General features: G+C 36.7%; 1 protein-coding gene across 1 annotated transcript; it reads right to left on the bottom strand.

The window, feature by feature from the left end:
• Window positions 1-4,666: 4,666 nt before the first annotated feature.
• LOC135792365 (helix-loop-helix protein delilah-like) lies at window positions 4,667-6,260 on the bottom strand. The gene has a single exon (XM_065302991.1). The coding sequence runs from the start codon at window positions 5,993-5,995 to the stop codon at window positions 5,150-5,152; it is 846 nt and encodes a 281-aa protein (XP_065159063.1). The 5' UTR covers window positions 5,996-6,260; the 3' UTR covers window positions 4,667-5,149.
• Window positions 6,261-17,819: the final 11,559 nt, after the last annotated feature.

Genomic DNA, 17,819 nt, shown 5'->3' with positions numbered 1-17,819 from the left:
CGCAGTTTTGTGCGCGTGCTACGCACCTTATCATTAGGACTGATCGGTTTCTTACGGTCGTATTATGACCATATTTAACGAGAAAAGAAGGTGCGCTGCCCGGCCAAAACATTTAGCGTCCAATGTGAGGCCATAAAGACAGTCCGTTTATGTTCAAAAGCTAACAATATAACAATATCAAATTACTCATTGTCTAAATGTAGAAAAGCCACAAAAAGCGTCAGAGGCTCGTGCGGTCTATTCTATTACTGCGTACGTTTTTAATAACGGCGACAAAAATCGAGCTTGATGTTGATTTGATCAAAATTCATCATATTACAACGGCTATAAAAATATCATCCCACCCAGCTCTGCGAATCCAAGAAGAGTTTTACGAGATTTGTTTGTCGCATTAAACGGTTTTTATTATTTGGTCTGTGCGCTTTATTGTTACTTAAATATTTAAGTTTAAACAGTACGAAGAATTTATTTCTTCCTGTCTCCAGGTGTAATAAATGGTCGAACACAAACTGTGCAATCTATAATCTTCCAATGACTAATGTGGTGGGTATCTGTTTATTACCGAAAGAGTCACCTATATTTAAAAACCTTCTCCTTTTCTTGTTTTTCTTACTTTTTTAATCCAGTCATTGGTCCGCGAATGTGTGATTCGAACAAATCATGAAAAAAACACTAATATGGATGCAACACCTACATAAATGCATAAAAATACAGTGTATAAAAGAACGATGAGCAAATACCTTTAAAAATAAAACAAATACAAATAAAATGTGGAAACTTCTTTATAGAAATAAGCTTAACAAATAAAAATAATGGTTTTTCGAAATAATATATATATGTAATCTTAGAAGAATTTGTTGGTTGTCAATGATTCAAACAATTTCACATGTTTAAAGTTTATTTGTTCGGGTAGTTTCAATATTAGTTTATTTGCTGTCGCGTGTATCGACCATGACAGGTGAGCAAGGACGTCGCGCCATATCTTCGACCTAAGCACAAGTTTTCCTCCGCCAAGGCAGTGGAACAACGTTAGTTCAACACGGCAAATATTAAACGTGTGTACAAGCACTAGGCCCGTCAATATTAAGTCTACATTATTACTAATTCGGCACGGTATTCGACAGCACACGCCAAGATACAATTTTCTTAACAATAAGTAGTTTTTTTTCCTATCTAATTTTCTAATCGAATTATTACGTTTTGTTAAAACCTTTGTGTAGTGTTGTTTACGTAATATTATTACACACTTAATACCAGGAGTAATAATTACGGCGTATGCAAATGCGATCCATATTATTCATTAATCCACGTAATTTTCATCTCGTCCAGCAAACGCGTTTCTACGTTTTTATTTCTCGGCGTCCGCAATGCGCGACATATGAGGAAGGTTACGGCACAATAAAAATTTACGTATAACTTTGGCAAGGGTAGCCTACGCGCTCGCGCCACAAAAACACCCACTTGCATATATTCGTGGGCTAAACACGTCGCTTTTTTCAACTTTTTCCTGCGTCTTGCAAACAGGCAAACACTGGTTGTGAGCACAGCGCACATTCTAGAAACGCAATAAATAAACTTTTGCAACTAACAAACACACATACATACATAAAGTGCTGCAGGTTACGATTCCTAATAGAATGGGGAAATAGCACTGTCATTTAACTTACAAATAGGAACATTAGAAATATATACTGAACGACATCTAACAAATGAAATATATGTACAATTAAATATTGTACAATTTATTGCAAGAGTTAAAAACTAGTATCGAAGTATTAAAGTGTTTTATTTTTGTTTAATTTATTTTTAATTTATTAAAAGTTTAGAGGTGAATTAAACTGTTTGCAAATTCTGGAAACACTTTGTAATATTTTTTTTATTAAACTGTGAGTGAACATAATTGTCAGTCATGAGTGTTTTACCGCATGACCTTAAAACAATCGGATGTAAATGAGTCAACTATTTGGTTTTGTTTTACACAATTTAAAACTTTGCATCAAATATTTTCTAAAATATCCTTGATATGTGGAAATTTTTAATTTTTTTGTAAGTTAATATCTATAATGTACAATAATAAAACAAGTTTCTTTGCGTGTGGTTAAAAATATACACTGGTTAATCTGGTTCTATATAAATCCGTAAGATGGCGTTGTATGTATTGAATCGGTGTGTTCCACTGAAATAAATTCATGCAGGTGATGTAGATTAGTTCGTTTTTCAACGCAGCGAAAGAATTACCGATAACAAGCGTGCGTTTCAAGTGTGATTGTGTTTTGGGCACGTTGCAACGTACCCACTTCGGAAATAATATTAATTCTCTAATCGGAAACAATAAATATCGATTACGTCAATGGCAGCATACGATGGTCGCGTTGAACGACGGCGCGAATCAGCCTTAAAACGTTTTTTCTTGTCCGAAGTACATTTACTTATGTAATTTTGTCATTTAGATAATGGCATATCGACGCGCGACTAGCACATCCTCGTTGCAAACGAGAAAGAAAAAAGTAAGAAATATTTAAATGTGCCGTGTCGTGCCTTTCAGCGTGTCGAAGAAAAAGCGCGTTTCACACCGTTGACGACATAATCAAAGTCGATAATGCTAGGAAAGCAATGTAAATAACTCAATACAATGTGATTTTACAAGCGTTGACTGCATAAGTAAACTTGTAACGACGGACAACGCGAAGAAATTCCAAAAAGTTGACCAAACAAAAGTCACTTAAATAAAATGTTAATTATAATGGTGTGCCGTAAAAAAGTTAACTAACTAACTTGTTCAACGAAAAATAAATAAATGAATACAGAATGAGCGCGCGCAGTGTAGTGGATTGAGCACATACTCAAAAATAAGTAAGTAATTAACGTTTTAATTATAATTTTTCCTTGTCGACGAGGATGTAAAAACGTCCGAAACGCGACGAGTAGCCATGCGAAATTGAAAGAGCGAGTAAAGTAAACGATTTTAAAGCAAAAATAAAGTTTCAGTTGAGACGTGCCTCTGACGCCCGGCTGAAATAATCGAAAAGTGGAATAATTAACTCGCCACAGCGCGGTACCGCATCGGAGTGGCTGATTACGCGAAATATTTATAAATTAATTAAAAACGGTTGGATGAGATTTTACACTGTCGTGCGACCTTTCGGCGCTTAAGTATGTGCTCATACACGCAATGTAATTCGAAATGTCGTTATACCAAACGTGCGACGGACAAAAAAATCAAGATTGTCGAGCTTTTAATCGATTTTGGACCAATATTTGCACTTGTGCAATGTTTAGCCAGGCGACGCGCTCGCCAGATCGGACCAATGTTAAATTTTTAACTTGCAATAAATGCAAACTTTCACCTGTAAAATGTCATTCGGGTTTTTCTTGCGTTCTTTGTTTTATTTTAACCATGTAATTAATCTGTATCATAGTAAAATAAAGATATAAAAATTGAAAGTAAGTCACAAGTCGACAAAATCATTAATCATTTTAAACTTATTTTAAATTTAAATAAGAACAAATGATTAATTTATTAGTTGAAATAACAATTAGAAACTTGTATAGTAAAATTATTAAATTTTATACACTTTATATACAATTAAGTTATTAATTCAATTAAAAAGTTGTAGTTAATGCTAATCCAGTTTGATATTAATAAAATCATCGACGCATTTCTGTTCTAAACATTATTCAACAGTTATTAATCTATTAATGCAACATTTCTATCTATTAAAAGCATTTCAAGTCGCATGTACGCATATGAAATATGAATTCTCCATCAATGTGAAATTGAATTTTTATCTCTTATTTTATTCCTAGCACACGACTCGTAAATCATAAAAATGCATCGATATGCGATACTCTCGAAGGCAAAAACGAATAGTTGAATGGCGAACGGCAAACGCTGAATACTTGAGCGCAGAATTGATATTTAGAGCGCACAATTTACAATTTATAATTTTGTTGGAAGCCCACACATATCAGCGACATTTCATTTCGATTAACGCGTTACGTTTTCGTTTTCGTCGCTCTTGCTTTTACGTGATACGCGGAATAGTATCATTAGTCTGCATTCAGTCTCAGTCTGATATGATACGCAGTCAATATCTAAACATTATAAACTTCTACACTGTTTCGTATATAATTCAACTCGGCCGGCAAATGTCCCTTTAAATTATGACTTGTCGTGAATTTATGAATTCTATATGACATATTAGAAATTGCATTTGTAATCGCAATCATAATAGGCAATAGTCAAGTGTTTCAACTTTCTGTTCAAGTTGGTTACCTGATTCTGCTGCGTGCGCGTACCACGGTGAGCTGTTATTGCTCATGATTTTTATTTTTACAGCTAGGAATGGAATGGATGAAGCGTTTGCTTTTATTTACCACGCGCGTAAAAAAAGACATGAGACTTCAAAAACATCAATATTAGTCTGTTATGATGAGGATTAACTTACTGATTACTTCTTATACGACGCGTACAAGTCGTACACGAGGGATTATGATAATAAGTCGCGTATAGACCTCGCTACCTCAATTCTAAGTCGGAGTTTCTTAAGTAAGAAATAAATATTTTCTTTTACGCTTTGCGTTTTGCTCCTGCGCTGCTGGGCAAGTTTTATTTACTTTGTAGCAATCGATGAGGGTCGTATAGTTTAAAAATTAAAATACATAGTTATCTTGTAAAAAAATAAACAATTTATTTTTACAAAGAGAAGTAGTACCAAAAGATTAAGTACAAAATATATCACTCGCGTCGGTGATGGTCGAGCGAAGAGAGAATAGATTCGTTATAATAATAATAGAATAACATGAAGTACGTATGTTCAAAGTAAGCAATTACTTTGATAAAAATTTAATAATATAGGTAACAAGTAGGAGAATATAATATTTATATTCTAATATCTCTTTTTTATTTATTATTGCTACACAAGATCGTTGCACTTAAATTTTAATCAGAAATTGTTCCAAAAGTTTTCAATTCTTCGTGCTATCAGTTCGTTGTTTATTTTCGATTGAGTTTTGTATTATATACAACTTATAATTAGATAAATAACTTAAATTTAATTTTCATCACACCCCAAAAGCGCATAAACTTGTTTCTTTTTATTTATGTACATCAGCTACAACTATTAACTATTAAGCCACTGACGAGGTGTTACGTTAGCAGGAATTCACTGAAATCCGTGTGGTCGTAATCCGTCTGCAGGAAAGGCGAGAGTGAATTCGGATCGCCGAAATCAACAGGCGAAAGGGACGTATCTGGAAAGTCCGGAGATGTCAACAGAGATGAATGGTCCGAGAGTGGAAGACTCTCGCCGTCGGATTCTAGAAGCAAACAGTCCAAATCACTGCAATCGCTGAATGATGGCTCGAGAAGGAAGCTTTCGAGGGCGGACGCTGCCGCCGCCGACGCCGCCGTATTAGAACCTGGCGTGTTATCATCGAGGGCGGCGCTCAGGGATGAAATGTATTTCATCGCCAATCGCAGCGTGGTGATCTTGGTGAGTTTCTCGTTGGCGGTTGGGGCGGGTTGTGTGGCGGCCATTTGGGGTATGACTCGTCGTAGCGTTTCGAACGCCTGGTTAATCTCTCGCATTCGGTTTCGTTCCCTGGCGTTTGCCGTCTTACGTCGGTATTTACTCAACGGTGCCGGTTTCTGCTTAGGCTTGTGGCTCTTTGCGGGTTTAGAACTTCCACCGGTTGAATTGGTAGAAGTCTTCGCCGAGTGGCCGGCACTCGCCGGCGTCGATGCACATACGCGTGATGCAGAAGCTTTAGGGGTGCTTTTGGCTAGCGTTTCTGTTACACGACGCACCGACCGCGGTCGCAGGGAGTATTTGTCCTCTTTATTCGAGGTAATCGTTTCGAAGTCGTCGTTATTGTTCGGATCGGTGGCGTAGGCCATTTCGGACAGCAGCGGAGAAGCACTCATTCTCTTGGTTGGATCAGCTATATCAGCAAATTCATTAGCGTATTGTTGCAGAAGTGAATCCATTTCCATGCACTTATTTTCGTTGCAAACACAAATATTACCAGTTTTAAATAATCCTTGCACGCACAAATATTATCTTTGTCACACTTTATTGCTATTTTAATCCATGACTATATTTTTCTCAACCAAGTTTTGAAGTGAGAAATCAGTTGAAACTTAGAATGATCGACCCACGAGACGCAAACGCGCTCGCGAGATGAGGCCTTGTGGAGGAGCGTGTCTTCTCCGCTGGACCGCGAGTTGGTCACTGTTTGTTTCTCGGATATCGCGTCCAGCGGTAACCATAGGTACGCACTCGCCCAAAGTCGGATGCGTCCCCCACCTGTAATAATGCACGGTGGACGGTGCATACATCGTGAGCACACCGCTCGGAGGCAGCAGTGAGTGCCAACACTCTTCCAACACCGGCCGAGCGCGAAACCCGACCGAATCGACACACTCCTTCGCTTCCGATGCTTCGTAGGTATCACGAGGTACGCGCAGGTTGGTAGAGAACAAGTTAAGCATGCGATGCGTCAGCGTGATCACGCGAAACATCAGAAAATGATGAATTATTGGTTATTTATTCATTTCCAGAGCAGCTAAATTTAAATGGTTAAGTATTATCCAATGATGCACAAGATCCTTGAATTTGTAGAATTCAGAATTAAAAAATGACTTTTTTGATTTTTTATTTGTTTTATAACAGCTGAATATTATATTATAGGAATATTAATATTTTCCTGACAATTGCATTCATTTAAGCAAGTCATGTTCAAAGTTGAGCCAAAATTTCAGTTAAGCAAGGCTTATACCTGATTATACCAATAATAAGACACCAATATGACCCTGGCAGGGAATATGCTTGCAGGCTTATTTCCAGGGAGTGCTAAAATAATAATAAAGTCGCATTTTATTATCCGGATCATCCGGTATAACGGTGACATACTCGAAAATCGCCACACAAATTGCATTTTTGGCATACATTCGTATGCACACACGAAGTAAAATAAAAACGAAAATAAATAAAATGTGTCTACTCGCAGCCGAATATGCATGAGGTGCGGTGATTCAAGTTTTCGGTTATTTTTGGCACGAGACAAAATCCATTTCCTGGGTGCGAGTTTGAGTTATAATATTCCACACGACAAGCCAAGCTCTGCACTCCAAACATGATCAGCATGAAGCACGCCGGTGCTTTCTGATTGTGTGCATGGCGAAGAGAAACGAAAACATCACTCACTTCTTGTCAGTGACAACAGATCGGTGAATTTATTTAAATCGACTAGATGCGCACCGGTGTGAGCAGGCGCTTGCGCTCGCGTATGCACTTTTGTGTCGCTTTGAATTACTAATTACGACGTGGGCAGCACGTCCGTGTTCCGTTGTGTGTTACCTGTTACCTGTTACTTATAACCGCACCGTTGTGCGCGGTCCTGTTCGTTTGTTTCATCGACGTGTCTACGATGATATGCGTTCTCCTTGCGGCTTCTTCGCGCTCTCTAGGTGGACGCACGTTCAGTACAATGCAGATTGAATAAGCAATGTGCGAGCACGTGTCCGACGTTATTTCATATCACAAGATATCAGAAGAAGTTGTTGAAAAGAGTGCGCGCCGGGCGCCGCAATTATTAATATTGTTTTATCTGTTTTTGCACGGTGTACTATACTATATCGGCGATTAAGCCGACATGTCAGGTGCTATAATTTCGCGCCCCTCGTGCCACGCATTCTTCGTGATGCATTGCGACTCGCACTCGTATGCAAACGCATTCTTTCTTCTCGAACGGGTGTGGAACGTGTTGCACATAGGTTCCGCGCGAAGAGGATAAATGCGTTCGTAATATTTGCAATATGTTCGAAATCGTTATCAGATTCTTTTCGCACCTTCTTGTGTTGCGTATGCACGCGTACTATATGCATATATTTATTATCCCTGCGCATCGGCGTGGTGTTTTTTAACGCGTTCGACTCTTTAATCATGTATACACATGGCGGATCAAGGAACACAGAGCTACAAATAATGCCGATCATAAAACAATTTCAACCTGGCAGAATATTTACCGTAGTAAATGTTAAATTTAATGCGTTTGCAAGCATAGATTCATTGTAATTACAACAAAAACGGAAATGTTTTGCGTCTGCAGTGCTGTGGATTCGGAAAAAGCGGCGCATTAAAAGCTCCGAGTACAAATTGAACCACCTACGACTCCGACTACAAATTTTGCATCCTAGCAATATCCTTATTGTTTATGATTATGCTCATTCCGTATCGTATGTACTAAACGTTTTTTTGCCTTGGTCTTTAATAATGAAGGGAATTACAGGGGTACTGTTATTATGGGCTGAGTCGCGCCTTCGACATTTTTAATTGTTCAACCTTTTTCACGTCTCGCCCGGGCTCGTCTTCTTGTCGTGCAGAGATATTTCACATCGGCGCATTGCGTTTCGTGTGTTTCTTTCATCGTGCTCGCACATCTCTTCTACTCGGCGCGCGTTTATATATACATTATGCGAATAATTTATTGCGCCGACGATTTTCACCAAAGCCATAATCAACAACGAAAACGACCACGGCACAATACACCGACGGCGCGAGTCGTATCAAAACGCAGTTTGAATATCGAAATTTTATACGCGCATATATACGAGTACATTCGCTTATTCGCGATTTCGGGGCTCGAGACCACCGAAGAAAAGGATTTACAGACGCGCAGATGTAGAACACCTAAATCATTCGTTAACGCTCAACGTTTAACTTGTTGCCGCTTTTTATTATTATATTTATAATATAATATTAAATGGTTATGTGTTTATATGCGAGATGCGAGAATTGCCCGAGTGTAATAACGATTCCTCGAGGGTTACTTCACGCGTTCGCATCTTATCGCAACGCGTGTCAACGAAATGCGATTCCAGTCATAAATCACGCGTACTGAGATTGAACCTGCCAATAAATAATTCACTTACATCCATTCAGACGCAATTTTATACCGGACATTTATCAAAATTTAACTTTTATAAATTTTATTTTGTTGAATTAGTTTGATTTGACTTTTTCTGCTCTGGTAATATCTCAGGACCTCACAGCATTGCGAAAATCCCGAAACGAAACGATAAAAAAATTTAATGGCGCATCTTATTTATGATATTTGTATTTTATACATTTATTGTTGGCATAATATATACTTCGTATGCGCGCGGCGATTGTTATCCATTCGCGTATTATTCTTAGCCATATAAAGCTTACGCGAAGAAGAAATCTGCCCGCCATGGACTGCCAAAAGTCGTTGAAAAAATTGCAACATATTACTTTATTTTATATCGTTTATTACGTTTGTCTTGTTATTCGGGGCGAGAGAAACTTAAACGCTTATAAGAAATACCTACCTACTTCGATCTTCGATATTCTATATCAAAAAGTTGAAAATTGATTTCTATATATGCCAGTGCCCAAAAACGGGGTGAATTTAAAAATAATATGGCAAGTAATTGAGTTATAATTAAAATAAAGTAGAAAAAAGTCGCATTTCAGCGCGGTGTATAAATAAATAAAAAGCGCTTTTAGTTTGGAAAGTATCCGGCGACAATATGGCGCCATTGCGAAAGTCGCAGATTGCTTTTTTCTTTCCATGCTTCATGCTCAAACCTTGCGCAACGCAGCTCGATGAAATTGATTTCACCGAGTTGGAATTTCATCGGCCGAATGATCAAAATATGAAATCCTTCATATATGAATTGTCAAATCAATAGATTCAAAGTTGACAAGACGCTCAAAATATTCATATCATATAAAACCTACAATTATCGATTCAACAAGCGAGTGTAGAGTAGTAGTAGTAATACCATCCTCAACATTGGTGCGTTCCATAGCATGTTCAGCCTTGATTGGCGGACCTACTTTTAATGTGAATTGTGAACAACAATCCGTGCGTCGCGCCGCCGCCGTGCTCGATGCCCGTCTCGAACAAAGTGGGAAAAACGCGTTGCGCCGGTTAAATACGGTAATTATGCTTAATTCGCACGCTTTGAGTACCCGCCGATCGATGTCGGCGACTAATGCAATAATGTGCGGTTGTGCGCCTGCCCAGCGCGCTCAAGATGGTAGACCTATATAATGATTGCAGTGCGCACACCAAAAATAAACACGCCTGCAAACAAATTAATTAATATCTCTACCCGCGCGGCCAATTAACGGTTTCCTTAAACGCGCGTGTTTGATAAACACATTGTGATATAATACATAATGCTAGGTTTTGTTGGGTATTATGACGACGTCGACACACGCCATGTTCTGTATCTGCGTATGTGTAAGATGAAAATCGAGTAATCGAGCGATTTTACAACTTATGGAGTCATGCGGCAATATGAGCGTAATGTTCGAGTAGCAACGTGTGCAGCGTAACGACGAGATTGGTGTTTAAAGGCTTCGCTGAGCACGCCATGAATTTTATAAATATGGAATTCAATTATGGCTATTATTACCAGTAAGTGCCAACTACAAACAAGTATGTACTCGTACTAGATTTAAAAAAAAAACACATAAAGTAAACATAATTTATTAAACACTTGAACTTATTTTTTATACACTTCTTTCTAAGTTAGGTACGTTTTGCAGAGGCTGGAAGTTAGTTAGTATTATAACGTACTTTATTCAAAAAACATATTTTACAACTAAACAAAATTTCCTGCTGTTAGCCAAAAGCTCAATTTATAAAAGAAGTTATTTTAGATGTATAGTTGTTGTGAAACAAAAAAGCGAAGATGCTGACGGTGGCGTAGGTGGTCTTACCCTTTAGGCCATTACAGAATTGAAATGTCATTTTAATTTGTACGTGATTTTTCATGCGCCCGAGCTTTAAGCTCACCGACGGTTACATCTGAAGACTATGCGCTCAGGATATTTTCTCGGTTCGCTAAACACACACTGATAATGATTGTTAATTTCACGTAAATTCTCTTCTGTCTTCTATTTTCTCGTTGATTTGAGTGTATTATGCTTTGCAACACAATAACGTCTTATTTTTTCAAGTCAAGTTGAACAATAAATAAATTTGCTTACAACAAAACTTAATATGTAATGACAAAATTGATTAATACCTTACATCGGGATGCACGTTGATGCGATGCATGTTTATCGTTAATAGCGAGCGATTTACATTGTGGCGCATAATTAATTTACGAATTTCATGAAATATTGCGCATTGGCGTATGGATATGTTTGCGTTTAGCGACGGGTGGCAAGCACGCGGTGTGGGCCGCTGTTTCACATACAATTAATTAAGAAGCGGTCACATCCGCATGCTACATGAACATTTTAAGACGAAGCTCTGAACTCAACAACGCCCAGATTAAAGAATAGTCTCGAAAATCGATTGCATAATATTTTCTTCACAATTCACTGCATTTTCGATTGGATACTTGCTTTGATATTAATTATTTCTATCGAAACGTGTGTGTTTCACTGTTTGTGCGTTTCGGCGTGTTCTTGTTTGTCTGAAATTACATAAATTACACGCGCGATCCGTGGCGAGAAAGGTGAGCCCCAGCGCCAGATCGGTACAGTTTTTAACGTAAATTAAGCGGAATGAAATGAGAGGAAATGAAATGAACCGACGGCGAGCACGAGCGCTGGACCGTTGCGCTGGGTGGCTGCGGTTAGATCGGAGGCCAATTAATAAATTTGACGGCGTGTTTTTTTTTTCATCCAGGTCTTTTATGGAAGAGTTGGCGGCGAATGAGACCACCTATCATCTTGTTGATTTTTTGATTTGTTGCAGAAGGTACACTGACACAATTTCTGTATTTTATTTTATTGGTATATATTTATAATTGATCTTAAAAATCAACGTGGTATAAGTTTTTGTTGTGTTCTTGCATTCGGTATACGTTCCAATGTCATTATGTCACCCCATGGGTGGCAGATCACGGCATGGAATCGATGTGGCACTGACGTGAATCGACGCGGCACGCGCTCCTTTCGTTTGATTCGCTTAATTAAATTAGTCTTCGCCATTACACGCTGATTTTCTGCCTTTCTGCCAGCTCTGTGGAATTGTACAGCTTTGAGTGGTCGTTGTTGGGGACCCATCAATGTATCGTTCATGTTTGATGGCTGTAATAAAGCGTGCTGTGTTTAAAATGTTTCTTGCACTTTTCTGTATGTTTTTTTTTTCTTTTCATTTTTTTTCTTTTTATTCTATGTTTTGAGCTTAAAATTAAAAGTGTGCTTATTTTTAGAAGTAACAACCGTTAATTTAAAAAAATTTCAAGATATTTTCTGAAGAAAAAAGAAGATTGTTTGCTGAAACAATAGTAGCGACGCTAACTGACAGACCACCGCGGCAGATTCTAAATCAATTCGCCTTCCTTTTGTCTTCTGGCCTGACTAACGAAATTTCGTTCTCTTCTGATTCAGGCTCGCAAGAACGCATTGTACGCACTGCATTGCGTCTTGTAAATAAGTGCACTCTGTGAGACATAAACAATCGCATGAAATGCTTCCACCATGTTTTTTTACGGTTGCGCTCGTTGCGATGACAGAAATGAGGGGCCGCCGACAATGTCGGCGCTCGCCCTTCGTTCAGCTCAACACCGAAAGGCAAACGCACTCGCTGATGAAGAGGTGCGCTCCTGAATTTCTGATGCACTCCAACTTCTTCAAAAACTGAAACGCATTTCAGACTTCAGAGCAAAACAATAAGCAGCGCAAAGGCGGAGAAAATAAAAAGATTTCTCGGGAACAAAAAGAACTTAAAGAAGAAGTTATTCTCAGTTAGTTATTATATAAACGTCAAACGAGAAAATAAAAACTAAAAGAACTAAGACTTGATTTAATACTGCTGAATAAATATATAAACCAGTCGAAAAATAAAAAAAAATATAAATAAAGAACTGCAATTAATTTAAATAAATTTTCAAGATTTCCTTCTCGTATTAATTCCATGTCCCCTGTACAAAATCCAACATTTTTTAACACGTAGTATTAATATTTACACACGTTGAGATTCGTTATTACCGAATGCGTTCGTAAATTGCGCATTTTGTGCGCGTTTTCACTTAAAAGATGGAAAAGTATCGAATATACATACACTCGCGCTCGCCGTATTATGAAATAAAGTGCATCCGAAACGTTTTTCGAAGATTCGTGCAAAAGGTAAAAGTACGTAACGCACACGACGCTCGACCATCAACAGTGCGCGAAGTGCATGGACACAACTTATAAAATTCATCGGTGCCCACCCGTGAGACTTTCAGCGTTAAATTAATAAAATTTGCATATTCAGCACGATCGACCACTCACAACCAGCGTCCAGCCACTTCGTGCTAGCATTATACAAAGATATTCGGTAAAAAAAATAATTTAATACCAAAAAGTACCTATATATTATAAAAGATAAAAAATAAAACATAAAAAAAATGTTTTGGAAAGTGTGATTAATGTGTTTATTAAATCGTAATTTAGTAAAGATTAAATTTTGTAATAATATCTTAATTATTTGTATAAATTATTATTTTTACTTAACTAACATTTATATGGCTTTAAAAAATTGTTTCAAAAGAAATGCTGACTTGTAGCATGTTCAATAATAAGGAAACCATTCAAAACACAAAAAGTAGCCCTTATTTAATTGGAAATCAATTAAATGCAAAACCATTTCTTTCGCGAGTTGATTCTGCAGTGCGTTTCTGGTTGCTTCTTTCTTCTTCGTCTTCCTATTTCGACATATAAGTGCAACTTGTGTTTGTACGACAATGCAAGAAACATCATTCATCATTTCTTTAATACACATTTCAATACGCATTATATTCGCTTATTTTTTGTCGTCTTTCTTCGCATACTGCTTTGTTAATGCGTTACTTCAGCTTCACTATAAGCATACTTCTTTATTTCTTTGGTTTCTCGGTTTGGTTATTGCAACTCGCTCGGCGTCTTTTTTCATCGCGCTCGGAGACATTAAAACATCCTATAACGAGCGACCAATTAATTAATTAAATTGTATATAAATAATAATCGATTTAGGCTCTTGATGCATGCGTCTCTGCGCCTTTTCTGCATTTTTTGTCACTTGTTGCGACTCGACCGTAATAATAAACAACACATCGAATGTGAATCGGGCAAAGTGAAGAAGATAAACTCGATTCGGTTGATTGCAACTGATTGTATCTGATTTTTGTTCGTTTTGTGCGTGAAACGAATTTGAATTTTAAACACACATACACACGGTGCGAGTAAGCTGGAAGCTGCGAGTGATCGCCGTGGACCGACCACCCTGTAGGCCAATTAGGAAAAATCGTCCGATAATTATCAATTAAGGCGAAATAAAAGTAAAAGTGCAAGAGGTATCTGGTCGTCTTTTTCTGGCGTGCGAAGTGGCCTGGAATCGCATGGGACGTGTGTGTAACATGAGCCGTTCTTGAACGTGTCTTCACTCGACGCATCCTGAGTAACCATCGAGTGTGTCGACTTCGAGGTGGTTGTTGCCTTCAGGCGTACGTACGAGGAACACGAGAGCAAGACCAACAAGTGCAACAATAATTTGCGAGTTTTAACTTTGCAGCGTTATAAGTTAATAATATAATGTGTGCGTGAAGATGCGCATGCGCATAGAACTTAGTCTAATGTTAATTGAATCGTTTCGCTGCCGTAGGGTGAGTGTTGGTTAATTCTGGGCGTTCATCTCACATATAATCCAGCGACCTTCAATACATCCTTGGTGATATACAAACTGAAACAATTAATTGCAATCATAATTCTGGTCTGTAAAGATCAGGAAAACATAAAAAATATATTTTTACCTTATGTAATAATTGTTTATCTAGATTAAAATATAAATTTTGCTTAAATTAAAAATTTTGGTAATATTTTAATAAAGTTCTTAGAACATGCATTATATTAATGTAATTCTGCGGTCTGTGGCTGAAGGGCGATACGCGTCGCCTGTTAATGACTGAAGTTATTAATTGCTATATATAACGTGTTTATTAATTTTGCACACAAACTGAGTAATTTATATGCAGGCATATAATTTCTTAATACGTATAAAAAGAAGCGCATATCAAAATTGTTTACAGTAGATTAAAGGTGCGAAATGTTAGTAGAAAAGTTTTTTTTTAGGAAAATGACCACACACAGACTCAGCTACCAGCGATATTAACTAATCTTAAAATTTCACAGCTTTAGCTATAATTTATATTTTCAAAAAATAAACTTGAAACAATATATTTCCCAAACACATCTATTGATATTGATGATATATTATTGTACCTACATGATCTTTAAAACATTCAACATTTACGATCATATAATTTATTATCCGTCGCTTTGCATTGTTATTAATTATTGTGCATTAATTACGCACACAATGCGCATGCAACGAAATATAATTAGCTATTACGAATGCTCGTAACAAATCATAGCGCACAACACTTTTTATTCTCTTTTTTGCTTTGTACGCGTTGAGGTTGATTGTTTCTCTAAGTCTAGTAATCATCATCCTTTTTAATAAAAAATAATTACTGCTTTCACACTTGCCACATAACAATCTACATTAATAACATTAAGAATCGTTTAGTATTTTATAATAAATTATCTACAATCATGCATTACAGAATATAATTACATTAATAACAATTAAATGCACATTATTTTTTAAATAAAAATTGATGTAAGACTATAGGTACTAGAAATAAATAAAAAATGATTTATGAGTTTTTGCTTCATTTGGTATTAACTGTAAATGAGCTAATTATCAGTGCGCTAATTGTTAAACCGCTAATTGACGATTAGCTTCATTTTCTTCAATATAAAGGTACTTCAGACTTTTTACATACACTACTTACTTTAAGAGCAATTTTGCACCAATCAATTAAATAAATAAAGTAAGACGAAAGACTATACTAAGTTGAGAGTTGATTTAATTAATTACTTTAAAAAAAAAGTTTACTTCTTTCCATCGATAGTTTTCAATGATTCCTAACGATAGTCTCAATGTTCTATTATATTTCCACTTTTTTTCAAAGTAATTGGAATTTTATTGCTCTTTAATTAACTGCTGTCTTGCTTTGGTTTCTGCCGAAGTGGAAAAAAGATTGTACTGTTTATTTCTGTTTATTTTGCATGTCAACGACAAATCTAGTAAAATGGCAAACTTTTTTATCATTTAATTGAGTTTAATACGGTTTAAACACACTAGTATTGTATAAGGCATCATTATTTTCACTATTTTCTAAAAAAATGTAAATGTCAAGAGTAGAAGTCAAATTCTGTGAATATGTTGTAGTAAGAACAATGATTATTATGAAAGATTATGATCAGTATCATGAACTTGCGGCACCGGATCAAAAGAGGCACGTAGGGCTGAAGCACGTTGGTTGATGACAGAGGTTCAAGTCACGACCTTTGGACTTTTTTTAGTTTTGTCCCGAAGAGAAAATTTAACTATTATTATTATTATCTTAACTTGTTTCACTCAATTAAAGTAATTAAAATAATGACTCAGGCAGAAATTTCACCTGGTCCTATGCTTTGAGTTGCGGTACATGTACCGAACATCCTAAAATTTTACATATAAATAATTGATTCGATATTTTAATAATTTCTGCATATTTATAATTCAATAAAAATTGATTGCAATTTATGATTGACCAAATTTATACAGCGTGTATCTCTGCGTGGAATTTTAGTAGCGACATTTAAAGGTTACTTATTTTAATTTTTGCACGAGATTTACAAGCGCGGCATTCGTTTATCTAAAAGCCCCAAATGGATAAATCGTCGCCGCCCAATTTGTCCAATAATGAACATTGACCGAATCGTTTGCATCCTTCGGATTCAGCATTCGGCATCCATGCAGACGACTTTCCTTGCAGTCATGCCCGTAAGCCCGTCCTCAATGAACACGTTTGTTTATGAAGCTGTGCGGCTTTTAAGCGATGCGCGCATTACCTAATTGTGTCGTAAATTGGCGGCCGCTATAAATTCCAGATTATTGCTACGCGCTTCTCTTTTGCGTTTTCGCTAAATACGTGCCTTGAACGAACGAGATCACTACTTCGATGCATGGACAAAAGGATGAAATTTCCACATGTACTAGTACTAGTATTTCAAGGGATTTGCGATCATTAATATCGAATTTATTCGATTTGGGTGGAGAATGTAATTCCGACTTGAATATTTATCACGTTCAGGCATAAGTGGAAACAAACGAATACAAAAACTGCAAGAAGCTACGCAAATTAATTTAAGTTAATATTTCTTTAATTAAAATCAATTCGAATGTAATAACAATAAAGAATCGCAATAAATGTTCACAATATTTTATTATTAATAAATTGCATCTCTTTAACGCAAGAAACTGGTTTGTCTGATTTTCTCTGAAGAAAAAAATGTTTAAAATTCAAAGTAGCACGTGGTTTTCCACATTTCTGCAATTCAATCGAAATCAATAAATTCTACATCCTAGAATAGTCATTATTTTACTATCTTGAAGACTTACCAAGCACAAATGCGATGGTAATATGCATTACCTCTTAAATTAAGCAAGAAAGAAACTTTAGTTGCGTTTGCACATCGAGTTGCTCTCTGTGATTGAATTAAACAATCATTAATTGCCAAAGAAAAGCAACTATAGCGGCAGTAAATAGTCGTAGTTGCAACTTGTTCGACGCAGTACTAGCTAACAGGAGCAATCGGCGGCAAATTGGAGAATAAAATACGCTTGCGAATGCAAACTTGATTGTTTTTAAATGTTTAATCAATGAACAAATAAATTCTAAGATTACGTGATGTTTTCTGATTTTCTTCAACTTGCTAAGTTAGATAAGTAGTTACTGAGTTTCTTCATCGTATACA

Source organism: Atheta coriaria, unplaced genomic scaffold, assembly GCF_025399875.1.
Source record: "Atheta coriaria isolate IRGN ID8LTWV9N9 unplaced genomic scaffold, Caltech_Dcor_3.1 hic_scaffold_5_pilon, whole genome shotgun sequence".
NCBI lineage: Eukaryota > Metazoa > Arthropoda > Insecta > Coleoptera > Staphylinidae > Dalotia > Dalotia coriaria.
Note: the sequence above shows the minus strand (reverse complement) of the source record. Positions and strands in the feature narration are given on the sequence as shown.

What these genes read in the sequence shown, in the direction of transcription:
- LOC135792365 (XM_065302991.1), bottom strand. Translation starts at nt 5,995, where the DNA reads ATGGAAATGGATTCACTTCTGCAACAATACGCTAATGAATTTGCTGAT.